This window comes from Thalia democratica, chromosome 9 (genome assembly GCF_965202585.1).
Source record: "Thalia democratica chromosome 9, ktThaDemo2.hap1.1, whole genome shotgun sequence".
Classification (NCBI taxonomy): Eukaryota; Metazoa; Chordata; class Thaliacea; order Salpida; family Salpidae; genus Thalia; species Thalia democratica.
Genome location: NC_139173.1, coordinates 21,630,164 through 21,648,191, shown reverse-complemented (window position 1 = coordinate 21,648,191; position 18,028 = coordinate 21,630,164). Strand labels below are relative to the sequence as shown.

The 18,028-nt window shown below is 27.4% G+C and overlaps 1 protein-coding gene across 2 annotated transcripts in view; it reads right to left on the bottom strand.

Annotated features, from left to right (window-relative positions):
* The window catches only part of LOC145843844 (adenylate cyclase type 9-like), a 34,472-nt gene that overhangs the window by 15,510 nt on the left and 934 nt on the right, over positions 1-18,028 (bottom strand). Inside the window, exons 2-12 of one of the 2 annotated variants that reach the window (XM_082951086.1) lie at positions 17,138-17,237; positions 16,654-16,827; positions 15,657-15,873; positions 14,224-14,367; positions 13,085-13,260; positions 11,271-11,428; positions 9,881-9,958; positions 8,073-8,188; positions 5,618-5,774; positions 4,687-4,793; positions 3,002-3,079 (exon numbers count right to left, since the gene is read on the bottom strand). In XM_082951086.1, the coding sequence (XP_082807212.1) occupies positions 3,002-3,079; positions 4,687-4,793; positions 5,618-5,774; positions 8,073-8,188; positions 9,881-9,958; positions 11,271-11,428; positions 13,085-13,260; positions 14,224-14,367; positions 15,657-15,873; positions 16,654-16,827; positions 17,138-17,237 (1,505 nt within the window). The remainder of the gene's footprint in view (positions 1-3,001; positions 3,080-4,686; positions 4,794-5,617; positions 5,775-8,072; positions 8,189-9,880; positions 9,959-11,270; positions 11,429-13,084; positions 13,261-14,223; positions 14,368-15,656; positions 15,874-16,653; positions 16,828-17,137; positions 17,238-18,028) is intronic. The other variant, XM_082951087.1, reaches the window with a different exon arrangement.

The following is an 18,028-nucleotide window of genomic DNA, read 5'->3' as shown; positions in this document are numbered from 1 at the left end:
TGCATTAAATAATTAAAGCGGTTTCGAGCGCTTGTGATTTCTAAATCTCACCACAATCGCGTACAGAGAGAGTGCAGAATAATTGATTTCAAAAGTGAAAGATAAAATTGTTTATTCGTATACTAATCTAAACTTAAAATAGGTTGTCAGCATAACTTATTATGTATGTGATTATTTTATGGCTTAGTAAAACTAAAATATTTTAAGTAGTTTTAGAATTAAAATTAACTATATATAACTTTGATTAAACAAACTTAAGTATAAGTAACTTTTTTTTTTTCTTGAATAGCAGATTCATTGGAATTTTTTATGGACTTATGTAATGCCATGATGTCTATTACATACTTTTTAAGTTCTTTAATTCAAAATAATATATTCTAAAAATTTTCATTGTACATAAACATTACTTATTTTTAACGTTTTATAAATCAAGTAATTTTAATTAGACTAGCTAATATTTTAAAGAACTTGGCAATAAATAAAACAATGTTAAAGTTACATTTTAGGAATGTGTAAACTAAAACTAAAGTAGTTAAAACTCAATACTAATAAAAACTTTTAAAACTGTTTGTATCAAAACATTAATGCCATAGGTAAAATAATTTTAAATATTTTGGTTTCATTTTGTAGACTTTTAAACAAACTACGAAATGCTTTTACCGTTTTTTTATTAAATTTTAAGTATCTTTTGAGATAACGTCAAACTTTGAAAAATTTAAGGAGTTCTTTTTTAAGGCGCAAACAAAATTAGCGGAAAAAGACTATTTCTAATTTTTTTTCCATATTTAAAAAAAAATCGTATTAGACTTTTACAGTCTAATTTTTATAAACTAATATGTAAATTTTTGTGTGGATGTTATTGATTTTAAAGCATTTTTTAACTAATTTTTTTTTTGACTTTTACTGTTATCTTCTTTTTATTTTTCACAATATTCCAAAATAAATTGTTTTAATCGTGCATTTACATTTCTTATGAATCCAGATCCTAAGGAGCTTTAAAAACCTAGAAAGACAAAGAATTTATATAAAACAGAACTTTTTCGCTGTTTCAGATGTGTTTTTTATAAGGAACCTATTGAACTTTATAATTTTAATCTATCAAACCAAAAAATTGCTTTGAGTTTTTTTAAACCTGTAAAAACCAACTCTTGGATTGGTTTAAGATCTACAACAAACTTGAAAAAACAAAAAAAAATTACTCCCAGCTCCCCCTATGGCCTTTATGTTCGATAAATTAACTATGTTGATAAATATACACTCACCAACACCTAAACTTCTTTTAATATTAAATTTTAAAAATAAATTCTATAAAGAAGTTTATACTCAAAGCAGTTCTATAATAAATATTAACTAAATAACTATTTAAACATTATAATAATAAAAAAAATAGGAAAAAAGAAGTGTTTAGTGTTCAAAAGTCATAATGGATAACAGAGATTACTTAAAAATTACAACACACACTTATTCACTGGGTAATTGCTAAAAGGCTCGAAACTTACATTTCTCTAGCATTTTACAAACTACCTTGGCTAACAATTGAATGACATTTAATTCTTAAATATTTTATTAATTTTTGAAATGTGCTTTTGTACAGATATATAATGGAAGATTATTGGGAATGTATTTTGACTTAATAAGGTTGCTTGAAATAAATAAATTATCAAGCATAGGCCTCTTTTTTTGTATCCAAAAAGTAAAACTCCTGTTCAATAATATATTAAAACTTGATCTAAACATTTTTAAGTACGCATTTTAGTTTAAGATATCAAATACTTAATACTACTTTGAATTCAGTTGTCAGCATTATTTTTAACATGTTAGATTGTTGAAAAGTTGTTTCTTTAAATTTTTTTTTTTTTATGTTTATAGTTTAGTAATTGTTTTCTTAGTTCTAGTTATTCTAAGAATGTTTTAATTAATAACGGATTCAAAACCTAAGACTTAAGTTGTAAACAAACATAGATTTGCATTGATAAAAATATTCTAGATATACAATTTAGCTTGTATTGTTCGTTTAACTTTCAATAAAAAAATACAAACTTATAACGAATAGAGCAATTATAAATACAATATTGTTCTATTGAAAACTTAACTTTTGTCAACATAATAGTAAATCTATATATAACTTCAATTACTCTTTTAAATGACCTAAATAAATCAATCAATCATAGTTTTCTGACATAAAAAATCCCTAAATTTTATTTATCTGAAAAACAATAAATAATTAAAAAAACTTTTAAATTCCTTCACAGTAGCTTATGATCTAGTTTTGACAAGTGTAAAGAAATAACTTTAACTATCTTCGTTTTAAAAAATATTACTTATTATATTCTATTATTAAATTAAGTGTTGAAATGATTAAAAAATATACATAATTGCTATTTGTTTTAAAGATTAAAAAACATAACTTAAACAAGTAAGAGAACAAAGTAAGATGCAAAGTACTCCTACAGACCTACAATTACATTCTAAGATCAAACTTTTTAAGCATCAAAGATGAAAATAAAATAATTTAAACCACTGATTTTGCGCTACTGCTTGCTCAACTTTATTGGATTTTGCATACTTTTAATTAAAGGATACAGTACAGACATAGAAGCGTACATGCTTTTCAAAAGCGACATTATGTATTCTTAACAGAACGACACAGACATTTAGCATACACTTATTTTATAGATTTCAATTCATTCAAGTTGTATATTATTCAGCTTTGATGTACAATTTAATAAATTTTAAGAACTAAATATTCATATAATAAACAAAACAAAGAAGAAATAAGTTTACATGTATTTAATAGAAAAATTAATTAGCTATTTTTAACTTCTGTTTCGTTGTAGTAATAGCTGTACTACTTTACAAAAAAAAACTACTATTTTATTATGTGTGAAAAATAGCTTTAGTAAAGTACTTTAGTTTATAATTTGGCTATATATTTAATTTATGACAATTGTAACAATAAATCACTACATTAATTATTTTCTTAGAAACTTCATGCACATACCTGGTTTTTCAACAGCGGCAACGCCGATTGGTTGTCTTCCGATGACGCTATTATGACGTCATCATTTTCCTTTTCATTCTGTACAACAATCAGCATTCAAAAGGCATTGCAAACGTAACAACATACAGATACATAAATGTAAAGATTGCAAATTATTTACATAGATTACTGTTTAAACATGCAACACTTACATTGATCAAAATCAAAATGGTACAAAATGAAATGCGTTTTAAAATTGAAAAAAAAAAGTATTAGACAAACATGGCAAAAGGAATTTGGAATTGTAGGTAGAGTTTTATACTTTCAATTTAAGCATACTTAGAGGTCTCATAACAAAACATGTATTTTGGAAGATGAAAGAATGGAAAGTTACATAAGTTCAAAAAATATGATCTACAACGAAAATACCAAGATATCTTTAATTTAAATATAGAGAATTGTTTTCTTCAACAATCAAAAATTAAGACTGAGTTTTCATGAAGAAAATTGCCCAAATGATCTAAGTATATTGGCGGTACTGATGATTTTATTTTCTTATGCAGTTCCTTATGCTAAGCTCTTACACTCTTATTTTTATTTAGCTAAAACAGCCAGAAACGTCACTAACTCATTATGCAAAAGGTTCAGCAAACTTTAAACATTAAAGGTTTTTAACATCTGCAAATGCACTTAGTATAAACATGTTTATTTGTCAGCATTGTCGAAGAGCATTGCTGTTGTATAAACATGTTTTTACAAGCTTAATTCAATCTCCCTAGTGAGCTGAGTTTTAAATCCTTGCTTGATATTTGAAATTTTCCTTAATACCACTTATCCGTAAGCAAACCTCCCAGAAGTTTTTTCCTAAATGTTAAGTAGAGATTGGCTCAGAGCGAAAAATATATATTTGAGTTTTAACACTGCAAACGTTTGTTTTACAACAATTGCTGAAATACCTGCACATTCGTTAAAAAGTATTGATTAAATGATTCGATAAAAATCTAAAAATAGTTTGGCTTTACCGACAAAAGGATTAGATAAGTTATTTTTAGTTAGCGGCTTCTCAAAGACAAGAATAAAATAAAAGCTACTAATTCTACAGAGAACTTAAACTACGTTATTTAGAAAGAAGTAAAGGAATTCTAATCAGGACTTATTGGAAAACTTATTTAGAAAATTTAAATTAGTCTTTGTTATATTTAACCATTATGATGCTCTGAAAAAAATTATTTATTGTTGTAAAATATACATTATGAAAATTTTGCATCTAGTTATCAAGACAATAAAAATCAAAATAATTTACATTCTTTTTAAACTTTATGAGTCACTATACTCAATTAAAAACGCCGGCCTGAAAACTTATTCTCGAAACTGCATACCTACTTTCGCCTCAAAAACCTTTCAAAGCTAAAAGAAGCGGTGCACAAAACGTTGGGAGCGTTTCAACCTCGTTTCCACAAACAACACGCGCTCCACCCTGACATGTGAATAATGAGCCAACTGAACGTAATCTCCGCTTGTTGTAACAAGAGTAATCCGACGGCGGGCCATTGTGTTAAAGGCACTTAATATTCACCAATCGAAAGATCGATAATTTCAATGGGCCGTTTTCGAACGTTTGAAAATTTACATTTGTTTGTTACACACTTACCATTTTTAACTTTTTTTAGTTGTTGTTGTATTAGTTTGTAATAAGTTAAACTTACAGTCGACACCATGCCTGATTCATTCTCGTTATTTTGAACATTTGCGCCAGGATTCAACGCGTTATTTTGCGTCGGATCCACAATGAAGTAGGTTGTTCCCGTTTTCTCTGCAAAAGTACATTTTTTACTTATTTATGAGTATTTTATGAAATAATTTTAATTCATGTGTGTCAGTGTACTAACCGAAACAGTTCAAACAGTTTATTTTTTGTATAAGAGTTAAATTAAACTACTTTAGCTTTAAAAAAAAACTTTTAAAACAATCTTTGTAGAAAAAATTGTTTAAAAAAAATCTATAAGCTAGTAACTATATCAAAAAAAATATTACATTGATAAAAATTTTACAAAATAAATGCAAGTGTAAAGAAAGTACAATAAGTTCTTATCTATTGCAGATAACAGTATGAAAAGGTTAGATTTCAATCTTACATAACTGAAAATACTATGTTCTTTTAAATCAAAACTACGATACGTTTTAATTTAAAACCAGTAACCAAAAAAAACTATAACTTTGAAAATACAACTAAAATTGTAATTTTAGTGAATGATGATCAAGTAGAATGTAAACAAAACAATTACTTTGCTTAATTTATAAATTAGTTTCCCAAAACAGTTTCAATTTTCTTGTATAGTTTAAACAAACAATATTGAATTTAAGTTTTACTATAACAATTATTTTTTTTAAATATTCAAATAACAGTTAACAACGACTTTATAGATTAAAGCCACTGAAACCTAACACGAAAATGTTCAATTTCCGTTCAAACAATTTCAATTTTCATTTTTACCATTGAATTTTTTTTTAAACATAGTTATAATTGTTTAAAATTAAAAAGACCAAAGCCACTGAAAACTACCTCGAAAATGTTCATTAATTTTCAAACATTCAAATAAAAACGCGCATTAATTTTCAAATTCAACCAATGAAAACCTTCGAAGGCGGGGTACCTCTCCTTCAGCTTGCTGTTCTCCACCTTGAAGTTGCCGCTCAAGCACCTCAACGTCGACTCGCTGATGTGGATCATGCCGGGTTCTCCGTGCTGCTCCATCATGTTGGCTAAAGACACGTCGTTCGAGAACACGTCGAACTGTTAATTGTTGGTTAGTTGTTAAATTATTTTCGAAACGGATTTGCTTAAACCCTTCTGCCAATGACGGCGCTTCTTTTCCCTAGTTTTTGTTAACTAAGCTGTATAATTAGAGAGTTGTAAAACTTTCAACGAATTCATTACCAATACGTATGTGATGACTTCCAATGTTTTTTAAAGCCTCCGGTCAGTGTATGAGTTTCTAAACGAATTTCAAGTAAAGGTTGTGCGAAAAACTTAATAGTTTTATATAAATACTAAGTTATTAATTTAATTACCTTTCAAGAAGGATTTGTTTAAAGCTTTCTGCCAAAGCAATTTTTTCCCATATTTTCGTGAACAAACCCACACCATTAGAGTGATATGAAATTTAAGTTAGTTAAAAATTATCTAAAGTGCTTTAAGAACTTGTTTTCATTTGTAATAGTTTTTATTATTTAAAGCCTTCTGCAAATAGAAGCTTTTTTACCCACGTTTTTAAAACATGGGGAAAGAAAACGTCCACTAGAAGAGTTTCTAAAGAAAATGTCAATTAAAATATTCGGAAGTTCTTTCACTGGCAGAAGACTTTAAATGAAAAATCACTTTTTTTACAGATTTTAAAAATAGAAAAACGACTTCACAAAACATTGGAAGTCATCATAAACGTACTTTTAATATGTTAACCTAAAAATCTAACAACATTTGCAATAAGAAATAGAAAATAATTAATGTTGTAAAAATACTTTTAAAAATTTACTTCAATTTAGTTTTAGTTTGAACTACAACCCACATAAGCAAAAAGTTCAGAACAAGGATATAGCTAGCGCGAGTATTGATCATTGAATTATTTAAACATGAGTGCAAAAATATTGTGTTAATTATTATATTATCATACGATCTCACCTATATAACTTTTTGTAATAGCTACTAAACGTTGTATAGTTCTTGTATAACTTGTACATAACTTTATCAATACACAAAAACATTCAACAGCGAAAATAAAAAGTATATAAATACATAATTGGCAAAAGGGTTTTCACAATTAAACTTTTTTTTGACATTTGAAGTAATCGCTTAGAAAAATGACGAAAGCTTTTAGCTAGACTTTATAAATCGATACCTTCATGAAAATAGATAGGTTGTAATAAATCAGTCTGAGTACTAAATTTGCAACAATTTCTTGCAACACAAAGTCTATAAGTACATAAATATACATAACACATAAATGAACATATGAAAAAAAAGTAGATTCGTGTAGTACAATGCGTATTGAAAAATAAATAATCATCTTTTGCACCTTAACTCCATTTAGAATTTAAAGGCTATTTATCTGTTTTAAGAAGTTAAAATCAGAAATAGTTCTTAATTTTGTACCTGGCAGAATTTATCGTTTGTTTATTAGTATCTAAATTAGTCATCATTTTATATGAACAAACATCAACATAATAATGTAGTTTTGCATTAAATAAACTAGTATTGTAGAGTTGTAACTGTATATTTTTATTTGATTTAACATCTATTTAAGTAAATGTTGTGTTAAACACCCGTTGTGTATAAATAACATATTTTGAAAATACTTATTGATATTTTTAGTAAAGTAATTTTACCAGAAATTCCTAAAATTACATAATAAGGGGTATTCTCAAAAATTTGTTTTAATTATGCTGAAAAAGGTATTAAATACGCAGAATATGAACTAAAAATTAGTAGATTAAACTTTTCAACTAATTTTTAATTTTTGTTTTAAAATAATAACAAAATAGCTTGCATTAACAAAAAGTTATAAACTAAGTTATTCTAGTGTGCAAAACTGATCACAAGTTAAAAATATAAAGAAAATATGACTCATGATAAAATTATATCAACTTAAGTTGTATATATATAAAGCAGAAACAAATATATTCAATTCTTAAACTTGGAAACAATGTTGAAGAACTTTTTTATATACTATAACGTCAACCGTTTATACTACTAATATTTAATTAAACAAATAAAAATACTTCATAACAAGAATAATTAAACATAAAAAAGTGGACAACAATAAAATATAACTATCAGAAGTTTAAAATTTGATGAACGTTTTTTTTAGTAACTTTAGTAAAAGAAAACCTTTCACAACTTTTATATTCAACATTAAACTTCTAACCAGATTATTTTTAGATATTATTCCAAGTTACCCGATAACGTAAAATGGCAACAATAAAAAATTACAAGGTTTCCTACCAACTAAAGTTACTGGAAACAAACATTAATCATGTTTTAAACTTATGGCTGAGTCATTTACTATTTAATTTCTAAAATATATTTAAAACTCACCTTGAAACGCTTGGTGCCGACAATGCCGCACATGACCCTTCCGGTGTGAATTCCCACTCGCATGTTCACACTCGTGTTGTTGTCCTTGCAAAACTGCTGTATCGCCTCTATCATGCCTGTTTAGTTGTTATGACGTCACAGTGGTTATTTTTAATCATCATAAAGTTTTAAGGCAATTAAATATACAAACCACTCCAGTGGATGGATATATTTTTAAAGAATTAAAAATCGAACAAGTGCTTCAATTGGAAGAGGGCTTTAAATTAAAATAAAACCAGTTCTTATTTTACTCAACTTATTTTTTTGAAGCTTTTAAGCTCTGGGAAAGAAGTGCTTCAATTGCCATGCAGAAAGTTGTAAGTCGTTATATACACTTTTAATAGCATTTTCAAGAAACAGTTGACATTATATCTTAATATACAAATCTTTATTTTTTAAGCTAATATTAAAATAGAGAGGCTCTTTACAACATATAGTTGCTGCTAGTATATATTTTAAACAAAATATAACGTTTTTGTAATACAAATTCTATACTAGACTGTAAAATAATACCGGTTCGTCAGTTTTTTTATTAAACAAAGCATAAATCAAAAGGTACACAATAGAACAAAATGAGATTGCAAAGTAAAATTAAAATGTAGCTTTAAATTAAATAAAAAAACGTTACGGTAACTAGTAGTATAATTTTTTAAGTGTTAATTTGAATAACTTTTAACATTTATGTCATTCTAGAGTGTCTGCTTTAAAACTAATTATTTAATGATTTAATAATACTTGTAGTACTCTTATTCAGAAAGAGTCATTTTTTTATGTTTTTTTAATTTAAGTGACTGAAGAACTGGTAAACCTTATAGAGTATTGGAACAATTGCATTACAAAAACTTTGAGTTTTATTAAAATTTTAAATGTATAATATATACGCTAAAAATGTACTGTACATATTGTTTGTTTTATAAAATATATTCCTAAAAATATATACATCAGTTTTTACAACACCAAAGTTCCGATTATTTAGCAAAAAAAAATATTTTTTTATTATTGTTGTATAAGTATAACAACTTATTTATCTATTTTCCATTAAAAGTAAAAAAAAAATGATAGAATAACACGAACTAAAATAAATTAAACACGATATTTTTTCACACTTTGAATGCCAAAAAAACTTTTGTTTGACTAATAAAACTTTTATGCAGCACAAGAGCAATGTTTTATTTAACGTTTTACAAAAAACGTTACGACTACAACCAAGTTCAGACGAACTTGATTGCGGCTTAAACAAAAGTTTGGTTTCAGCCACAAAACGAGTTTAAATGAACTGAACTTTTCAATTTTAAACGAAATAATCTTTTTCAACAACTTTGCGACAAAAACAAGTAGCTTGTAGCAAATAGAGCTTTAGTTGAACTGAAGTAGCTCTGTAGGCCCTGGAGGACTACAGTTCAACACAGTGCATCATAACACCACCCTTTTCCTCTCGAGGGAAGCACAAAGTTTAAAAGCTTTTAAATGTTCCTAATGAAAACTATGAGACGGGCGGACATGATATAACAGCATTCACAAAATTTTTACGCTGCGCCTTTACGAATTCAAGACAAAATAAAAACTGAATATTATTTCGCCTTTGTACGCAAGCAAAATAAAACCATCACAGGCACAATTGTTAATTAACCTTTGCGGTTTTTGAATAATTCAAACGCACCAAACAGCTTTTCGTCTGTTTCGAGCGCAACTTGATCGCGCAACGAGCTAATTACCACAAAAACTCGTTTCACCGTGAACTATTTACAGCATATTAGTAGTTAACTCACCGAGTCCCATGTTGACGCAGCACTGCGCGTGGTCCGGCTTTGGTTGGGGGCATCCGGCAACGCAGTAGTAACAGTCACCTGTGAAAATATTAATATAAGGTTTTTACTACATACACGTTTTGTTAGTGTTTATTTGAGTGAGCCTGAACTTTTCGTGGCTACACAGTCACCTTTGAAAAATAACTTTGATAAGTATTTTTATTACACGAAAATTTAGTTTTCATTTGTATAAGTGAGCATGAAAATTTTTATGGCTTGACAGCAATAAAAATTCTTTTTACAATCACCTGTGAGAATAAATGTTAAATAACATTTTTATTACCCAAAGATTTTGCTTTTATTTATTTGAGTGAGCGTGGAACTATTTTATGGCTACGCAGTAAAAACATTCAAACTTGTGAGAATTTCGAAGTGAATTTTTTTTTTGCTATGTTTTATTTACTCGAGTGGTAATTTCATCTAGCTTTTCTGAGTGTTTTCAAGATTAAAAAAAAAATTAAAAATAATTGTACGATAAAATATTTCAAAATTGAGTCTGCTCGTTGAATTTTAATTTAAAAAATTGTACGTACAGGGCTTTTATAATAACTCTGCCTGCGAAGCATTTCAACGTCAACAATTGCCACGGAAAATGCTGAAATTAAATTTTTCAAATTAAATATTCACCCCGTGAAATTGATACGTCATAAAGCGATTTTTTTGAGCGGTGTGAAACCAGCTGACGTAACTGAGCTGCGTAAGCGCCGAGGTTTTCCTTCCATGTTTGCGTTGGATCTTCGCAAGTGTAAACAAACAACGATTTTCAGATTGAAAAACGACGGTTGCGTAACAGGAACACTTGAAAACGCAATATGTTGTGGAAGGTTGTTTAATATCAAAAGTGAGCATTTTTAAGAAAGATAAAATAAATAAACAGAATGGGCAACAAAAAAAACTTTTAAATGAGCACCAATCGATTTCAACTGTTACGAGCTATTTTTCCGAGGCATTAAAACATTAGTAAAGGTTGCCAAATGCTTTTGGCAAGTTTATTTCCAGGTTTTTAAAAGTACACATTTTTGGATCTACATTTAGTTTAAAATTATGTTTAAGGTAATAAACTGTGTTAAATAGTACAAAAACATTGAAAAGATACTGTAAAGCTACTTTAAATGTGTGTTTTAATAAAAATAATATGATGACAAAAAAGTTTTATTTATATGATAAGTTTTTCGAGTCAAATCGAAGTTTTACTACTTAACATCTTAAAATTGTTAAAAATTCAAGGTTCTTCCCGGTTTTTTCAGCCTAAACTGTCAAATTCCAGGTTTTTCCAGATTTTTCCACTTTTTTTTGGCAACCCTGACTTAGCACAAAAATTTCATATTTTTTTCAAACTTTTTCAACTCACCGAGCGTGCTGATTTTCTCGCACCCGGTTTCCACGCACAGTTGGTCGAACCTGCCGAACAAATCGTTCAAGAGACCCACCAGCTCGGCAGCCGTCTTGTTGGAGCTCATCTTGGTGAAGCCCACGATGTCGGCGTACAGTATCGACACGTTGTCCATCCTGTTGTTGTGTTTACTTGGTTGCAATGTTCTTTATGTTTAATTTGTACTCTCTTAGTAAACAGTTGCACTATTGTTGTAGTTTAATATCTAAATTTGTATAAAAGGAAAAGTTTATAATTTTCATAACCTTTAAAAAAAATATACAACAACTCGTTATTTGTTTACCAAAATACTATAAACTTATGTGTTTAATTTGTACAGTTTTAAACAATTTCACTATTTTCGTAGTTTAAATATCGAATTTTGTATGAAAGCAAAAGTTTCTAACTTTCGTAGCCTTTTTAAAATATTATACAACGACTTGTTGTTTGTTTACAAAAATGTTGTGATTTTAAGTTGCTTAGTAGAGCACAATACTTTGATGATACATTTGATTGTTTTGTGATAGTAATGTCACGAAAACTGCCTCGAACACTATGTTTGAATTCTTTTTATCGCTATAATACTCATGATGGTAGTTTACATCAATTTCGTAGTATTTATATAATACTTGTAAAAAAATTCTAAACAAAGGACTGTGAATCATAAGTTATAAATATTACAATATTGCATTGATTATCAAATGATTTATTATTCTCTATTATTTAGTGTGGACTGTGTATACACGTATTAAAAGATAATAAATTTTCCATCAACAAATTCTAAATCAACAATTACTTATGGTTAGTTCAAAAAAGAATATGGTTTTAACAACAAATTACAAAACTTTAGCATAACTTTTTTTTTCAAAAAATTAATATTTAAATAAATTGTAACTTTCTCCAAAATCAGCAAGATAGCAAATTTTTATTAGTTTAGTTACACTTAGCAATAAAACTTCTGCATAAACATATTTTTATATATAAGCTGATGATGGAAAATTCGATTAAAACCAAAGCAAAACGTGGGTGGCGTATAAATAGAAACTTTTATTTTTAAATTATTTCAATTGATAACAAATGTGAAATAAACAGAATGCAATCTTCAACTGAAAACTCAGCAGCACGGTAAGAAACTGATGACAAGCTGATGTTGTTGTAAAAATTGTTTTGTATTTTATAGTTTTGTAAAAACATAAACACTGTCAAACATTTTGAAGAAAAGTGAACAACTTTTAGTAGCAATAACTAACGAATAAAAAAAAGACATTGGCTAAAAACGAAACATTTACAATTATAAACTTTCATCATTTCCTATTTAAACCCGTCAAAACGGTTTTAAACGAATCTATCGAAAGTTCAAAACAACGCATCACACGACTAAGTGCAGAACAGAAATAGAAACAATAAATAAAATGACTAAAAAAACTATCAGTAAAAAACCTTCCTTTTTAAGGATTTACGCCCGTAGAAGCATTTTGAAACATCACATTGTATTACATAAAAATTTCGTAATGAAAAATATATAATTAAAAACATAACTTATCACGCAATTCTAACTGAAGGAGAATACTACTGTGATCCATAATACAAATGGAAAGACAATTTAAATACTAACTGCTGCATGACGAAGTAAACACTGTAAAACTTTCAAATACTAGAAAATTGCACAACTAGAGAATAAAGAACATATAAATTGACTAAAAAAAACATTTAAAATCATAAATAATCACCACTTCCAGTTTAAACCCTGCAAAACAGTTTCAAAGGAAAACACAAAAGTCAAAACAACCAACTGCTGCATGATGAAGTTCCTGAACCTCTTGATGTCCTTCTGGTTCACTTCGCTGTCAGCTCCCTCCTCCCTCAGCACCTTGCTGGCGATCGACGGCGGCATCACCGACTTGATCATCAGCTTCTTCAGCGCCTTCTGCCGGTTCTCCTCCTGCGCCCCCCGCACCGCGCTGCAAACCTGCAGAAAAGTGAATTTTTTGTTGATATTGAGAAAGATGTAGTTCAGGGGTCGGAAGCCTTATGTGACTCGCGGGCTAATTTTCTTAGAAAAATTTATTAAACTATTTACAAAAAAAAAAGTTCGAGGGCCGGATTTATCTAAAATTTATTCTAGCAATCAGTAGTAAAATATTATTTATAATCAAAAATATAACAAATTAAGCAATACTAGACTTTATTGAAAAAAGAGTATTTATTCAATAAAGAGCCTAAATGTAAGTTTTTATCACAAAAAATATAACTTTTATTATTTTTAAAATGTATATTTTTTTGCTGAAAAGGAGCTCGCGGGCCGCAGATTTTGACTTTGAGGGCCGCATTTGGCTTGCGGGCCGCAGTTTGCCGACCCCTGATGTAGTTGATGAAAGTGCGCGTTGAATTGAGCTGATATACTTTAAAATTAATTTGGTGGGCGAGAGTGAAAAATAGCCGTTTTAAGTTCTAACAGTATCAATGTTTAATGTAGGTTTTTTTTTATTAGCATCATTTTTTTCTTTTTTTAGAACTTAAGGTCTGAAATGGTAAAAAGTGTAAAAACGTTCAACTTTAAGTTAATTTAAAAGTTTTTCATTCAAAATCAGTATTTGTTTACTTCGTAATTTATTTGGTAAACAATTAACTTTTAAAATGAAAACAACTTTGCTACTTTATTTTAGCATAAAAGAAAAATTATTGTTAGAATTAAAGAAATGGGTAAAGAATATTTTATAATATACTAGTATGAAAGATAAAAAACTATGTGTACTTAATTAACTTGTAAAACAGTTTTCGATTGGAAGATTAAAAGCTTTTTTTTGTATTCAACACAGATATAAAAAATTGTTTAGTCAAATTAAATGTTTAAACTCATTGTAAGCATACTTGTTAAAACTTGCTTAACCTTAAAATTACAACTTCACGCAACAGTATTTATCAAGCTGACCTTCAAAAATATTTGACAGTGCAGGTTTTTCAGTCTGAGACAGAGAAATATTCCAACAATGTGGATAATGAGGTGATAAGCTGACCGGAAAACAACCGAATTGGGCGAAGATTCCCAATTATTCGCCAGCACGTTCATTAGTATCTGCAAAAATATAAACACTAAGTTTTAATTCAAGCGGATACAGATGTTGTTGAGTTGCAAACTTGAACTCAGCCAATCGTTAAGATCAAAATGTTACATAAATGAAAGCACACAACGTCTAGTAAACTGACTTGCTACTACATTTAATTAGAAATTGTGAAAGTCTTCTTTTGTAACAAGTTACTTAATTTTAAAAGTTTTTGTTAGAAATACCTAGTTTATGCCTTATATACCCAAACTATAATAATAATTGTGCTCAACAATACTATTCTAAACTAAATTTGGTCTCGGTATTTAGTTTTTAATTTTCAACAGAAAATGTAATTTTACTCATAAAATATTTAAACTGAATTTTTATTTAAACTAGAGACTAAAAATAAATTTAGAACTAATTTTAGTCTAAAGCTAAAAAAATTTAATATTTAATAGTTAGATAACCATTCAGGCTAATAATAGTTTTTTTCCGGATGTTAAACAAAACAAAAAATGGCCATATTTAAAAAAATATAAAGGAAGTTAATAAATAACAATCACAAAAATTAAATTCTTTATTTCAAATTGAGTTAGAACGAAAATAGTTTACGATTTTGTTACTATTTAAAATCTTGATTAAAGAATGAATGACCTTCTTAAAAATCTCATTTTAAAGTAAACAATACTTTATAAATGCTCAAGTAGTTAGTAGATAAATTCAAATTTAAAACACTGTAAAATAAAATAAATAAAAACTTAAATCAAGTAGCCTGTTCAAGAAATTTTAAAACTATTTAAACTGAAAAAAATCAACAACAGCAAAACATACTCTATTATAAAAAACTCAAAATAAAAAACATTAAAAATACTTTAATTAAATGTTTACTATTTTAAAGTATTTTGATCTACAAAATATTTTATACGTATTTTATGATAAACAGAAACAAGTTATAAGTTTTTTATTTTTTTATTTTAATATGCAACAAAATGATGAGTTGTTGTCTTAATAAATTAGTGTGAAAAAAACTTTTAGATAAAATTTATAAGTACACCTGTAATAAAAAAAGTTAAGCTTTAAGAGTTCCTACGTATACTTTTTTATACTTCATATCTAAGTAAAACTTCGCTTCAACTTTTGTTATAAAGACATTAGCTTTTTTGTGATAAAAAATTCTAGAATAAAAAAACTTTTTTTAAGGTTACACTTATTACAATCAAAAATTACTTTCTTGACAAGTTTTGTTTTATTAAAGCTAAGTTTACTAAGTTTTTAAATACCTTAAAAAAGATAAGATAGTAACAAAGCAAGCGCTGACCTCAAAAACAATGGAAAAGCAGACGTTCAACGCGAAAACGGCAGGCGTCTGACAGTCAGGTAACTTGTAACTGAGCAACACAGTGGCCGAAAACAGGGTGTAGGATCCGACCGCGGAAGTCGACTGGCCGGTGAACAGTGCAGACGCCAGCGTGGTGATTGTCATCAGCAGCAACAGGAGCGCGTGTGATTTGTTTGTGTGTATCAGGTGCAAGGTTCTGGTGAAAAAGTTGCTGGTTTTTGCACTTCGTTGTGTAAAATTTTACCTAGTGTGTTAAACTGTTACATCAAAAGTAACAATGTTGTACATTTGATTCGCCCATAAAATCACCTATTGATAGCATTAAAAATATATAAAGTAGTTAAAACATAATAATGGGTTGTTTCAAACAAGATAAAAGTGTAAAACTTGTTAACTTTTATAACTTTTACATTAGTTTCATTTCATAGTCTTATATTTTATTCTAAGGAAAAACAAGAGGCAGGTAAAGATTATAAGTGTCTCGAGTTATATGTTAACCACTGGCAAATGTAATATCGAAATAAGATTACTGGAGAAATTAATATACTGAAATTTAAAATCACTAATTTATATTTGATACTTTTTATTCGTAGTTTCAAAGTCATATATATATATAAAACTTTTTTATTTGTAAAATATAAAAAATTCGCTTTCAAAGATCAAAAATTCCATAACTAAGTTTAAGTATGTTAAACTAACGAAGTGCAAAAAAACTTTAAAACAAAAGAAACCAATCCTTAAAATAAGATGAAGACTATATTTTTATGCTTTGTTTAAAATATTGTATAATTTAAAAAATCACAAACTTATACTTAATCTTTTACATAACTAAAAAGGCAGCTCTGATTATCAGAAAACAACAAAAAAAAATTAAATTAAAGTATGATTTTACGCTCTAATTATTAAAAGTTCGTTAACTTTTTAAAAAATCTGGAAAAATATAGTTAAAAAAAACTGATCAAAAACAAAATCTAACTTGTAATGGGAAGACACTAAAAAAACTGAAACAAGCAAAAGGAAGGTGATTGCAGACCAAAGCGCCGTTGGAAGCCAGAGATTAGCATCGAGTCTTGCTGACAGGGAAAACGAATAAATAGAAAAAATAAAAAAGTATCCAGCAAGTACTAAAACCGCTCCAAGGAACACATCTCTGCAAAATAAACTTTTAAAATTAAAGCATGTTACAAAAAAAACATTTTTACTTACAGCACATGCTACTGTAGTTTAAAAATTAAGATATGTATTTTTTTTCAAACTTACCTTTTTACTATAAATTTAATTTACAATATGAACATTTCATTCAATCAAAATTTTATTAATCAACTGGAAATCTTGTTTTAATTTTAAACAAGTGAAGTCGTTTTGGTAACAAAATTTTTAAACTTTAAGTGATATTACTCTCTTTTTTTAAAAATAGAGAACTTTTATTGTATTCTAAAAGGTTAAAAGTACACACTTACCGTTTCAACGGATAGTTCGACCTTCTAGCAACTCTGTTGAATGTTGCAGGGACAAACTGTGGGTTCCATTTTACAGACCTGATTTTTGGTAAATCTCCACCTAAAGTAAGAAAAAATTAAGATTACTTTATCATCAAAAGTTATGTTTATCTTGTGTTTTTTTTTAGTTTTTAACTATTGATTACTTATGATTTTAAGATTTTTCTTTCAAAATTGTTTAGTTATACATGCAACTTAAAAAATATATAGATATACCTATGACTAGTTTATAACTTAAAATTTATTAATCTAACATATCAATAAAGTAAAATAACTATTTATGCAATCTTATCAAAATAAAACAAAACGTTTATTACTTTAAAGTATAAATATTTTGTAAATAAGTGCAATTTTATCAGTGTATTATGTTTACAGTACTTTTTTTCTCACTTAGACTAGTAATAATTTTGAATATATTTATTTAGTAATACCAACACCTAAACCCAAAATAAAATGTACTAAGAAAAATATAAAAGTACTTCTTTTTTAAAACTAAAGAGTACTCTAATGATCATCAGTGTATAAACTCAAATAAAAACATTTATGATTATTTCTTTTAACAAGGCAAATCAAGTTACACAAAAAAATACTATTTTATAGATAATGATCTGATAATCAAAATGATACGATCAAACCTTATATGAATGTAAAATCAACAATTTTTGTCATTAATTTCCTTGTAATTTATAAAAAGTTCTCCATAAATCTATCTACTTTTAAATTTTTTGAGCTGAAGAATAGTAAAATTTAAAAGTTTCATTTTGTATGATTCATTTATTAGTAAATTTTATGACTTACTTTAAAATATATAAAATATTACTTTAATAAATGAAGGAAAAAACATATTAACTA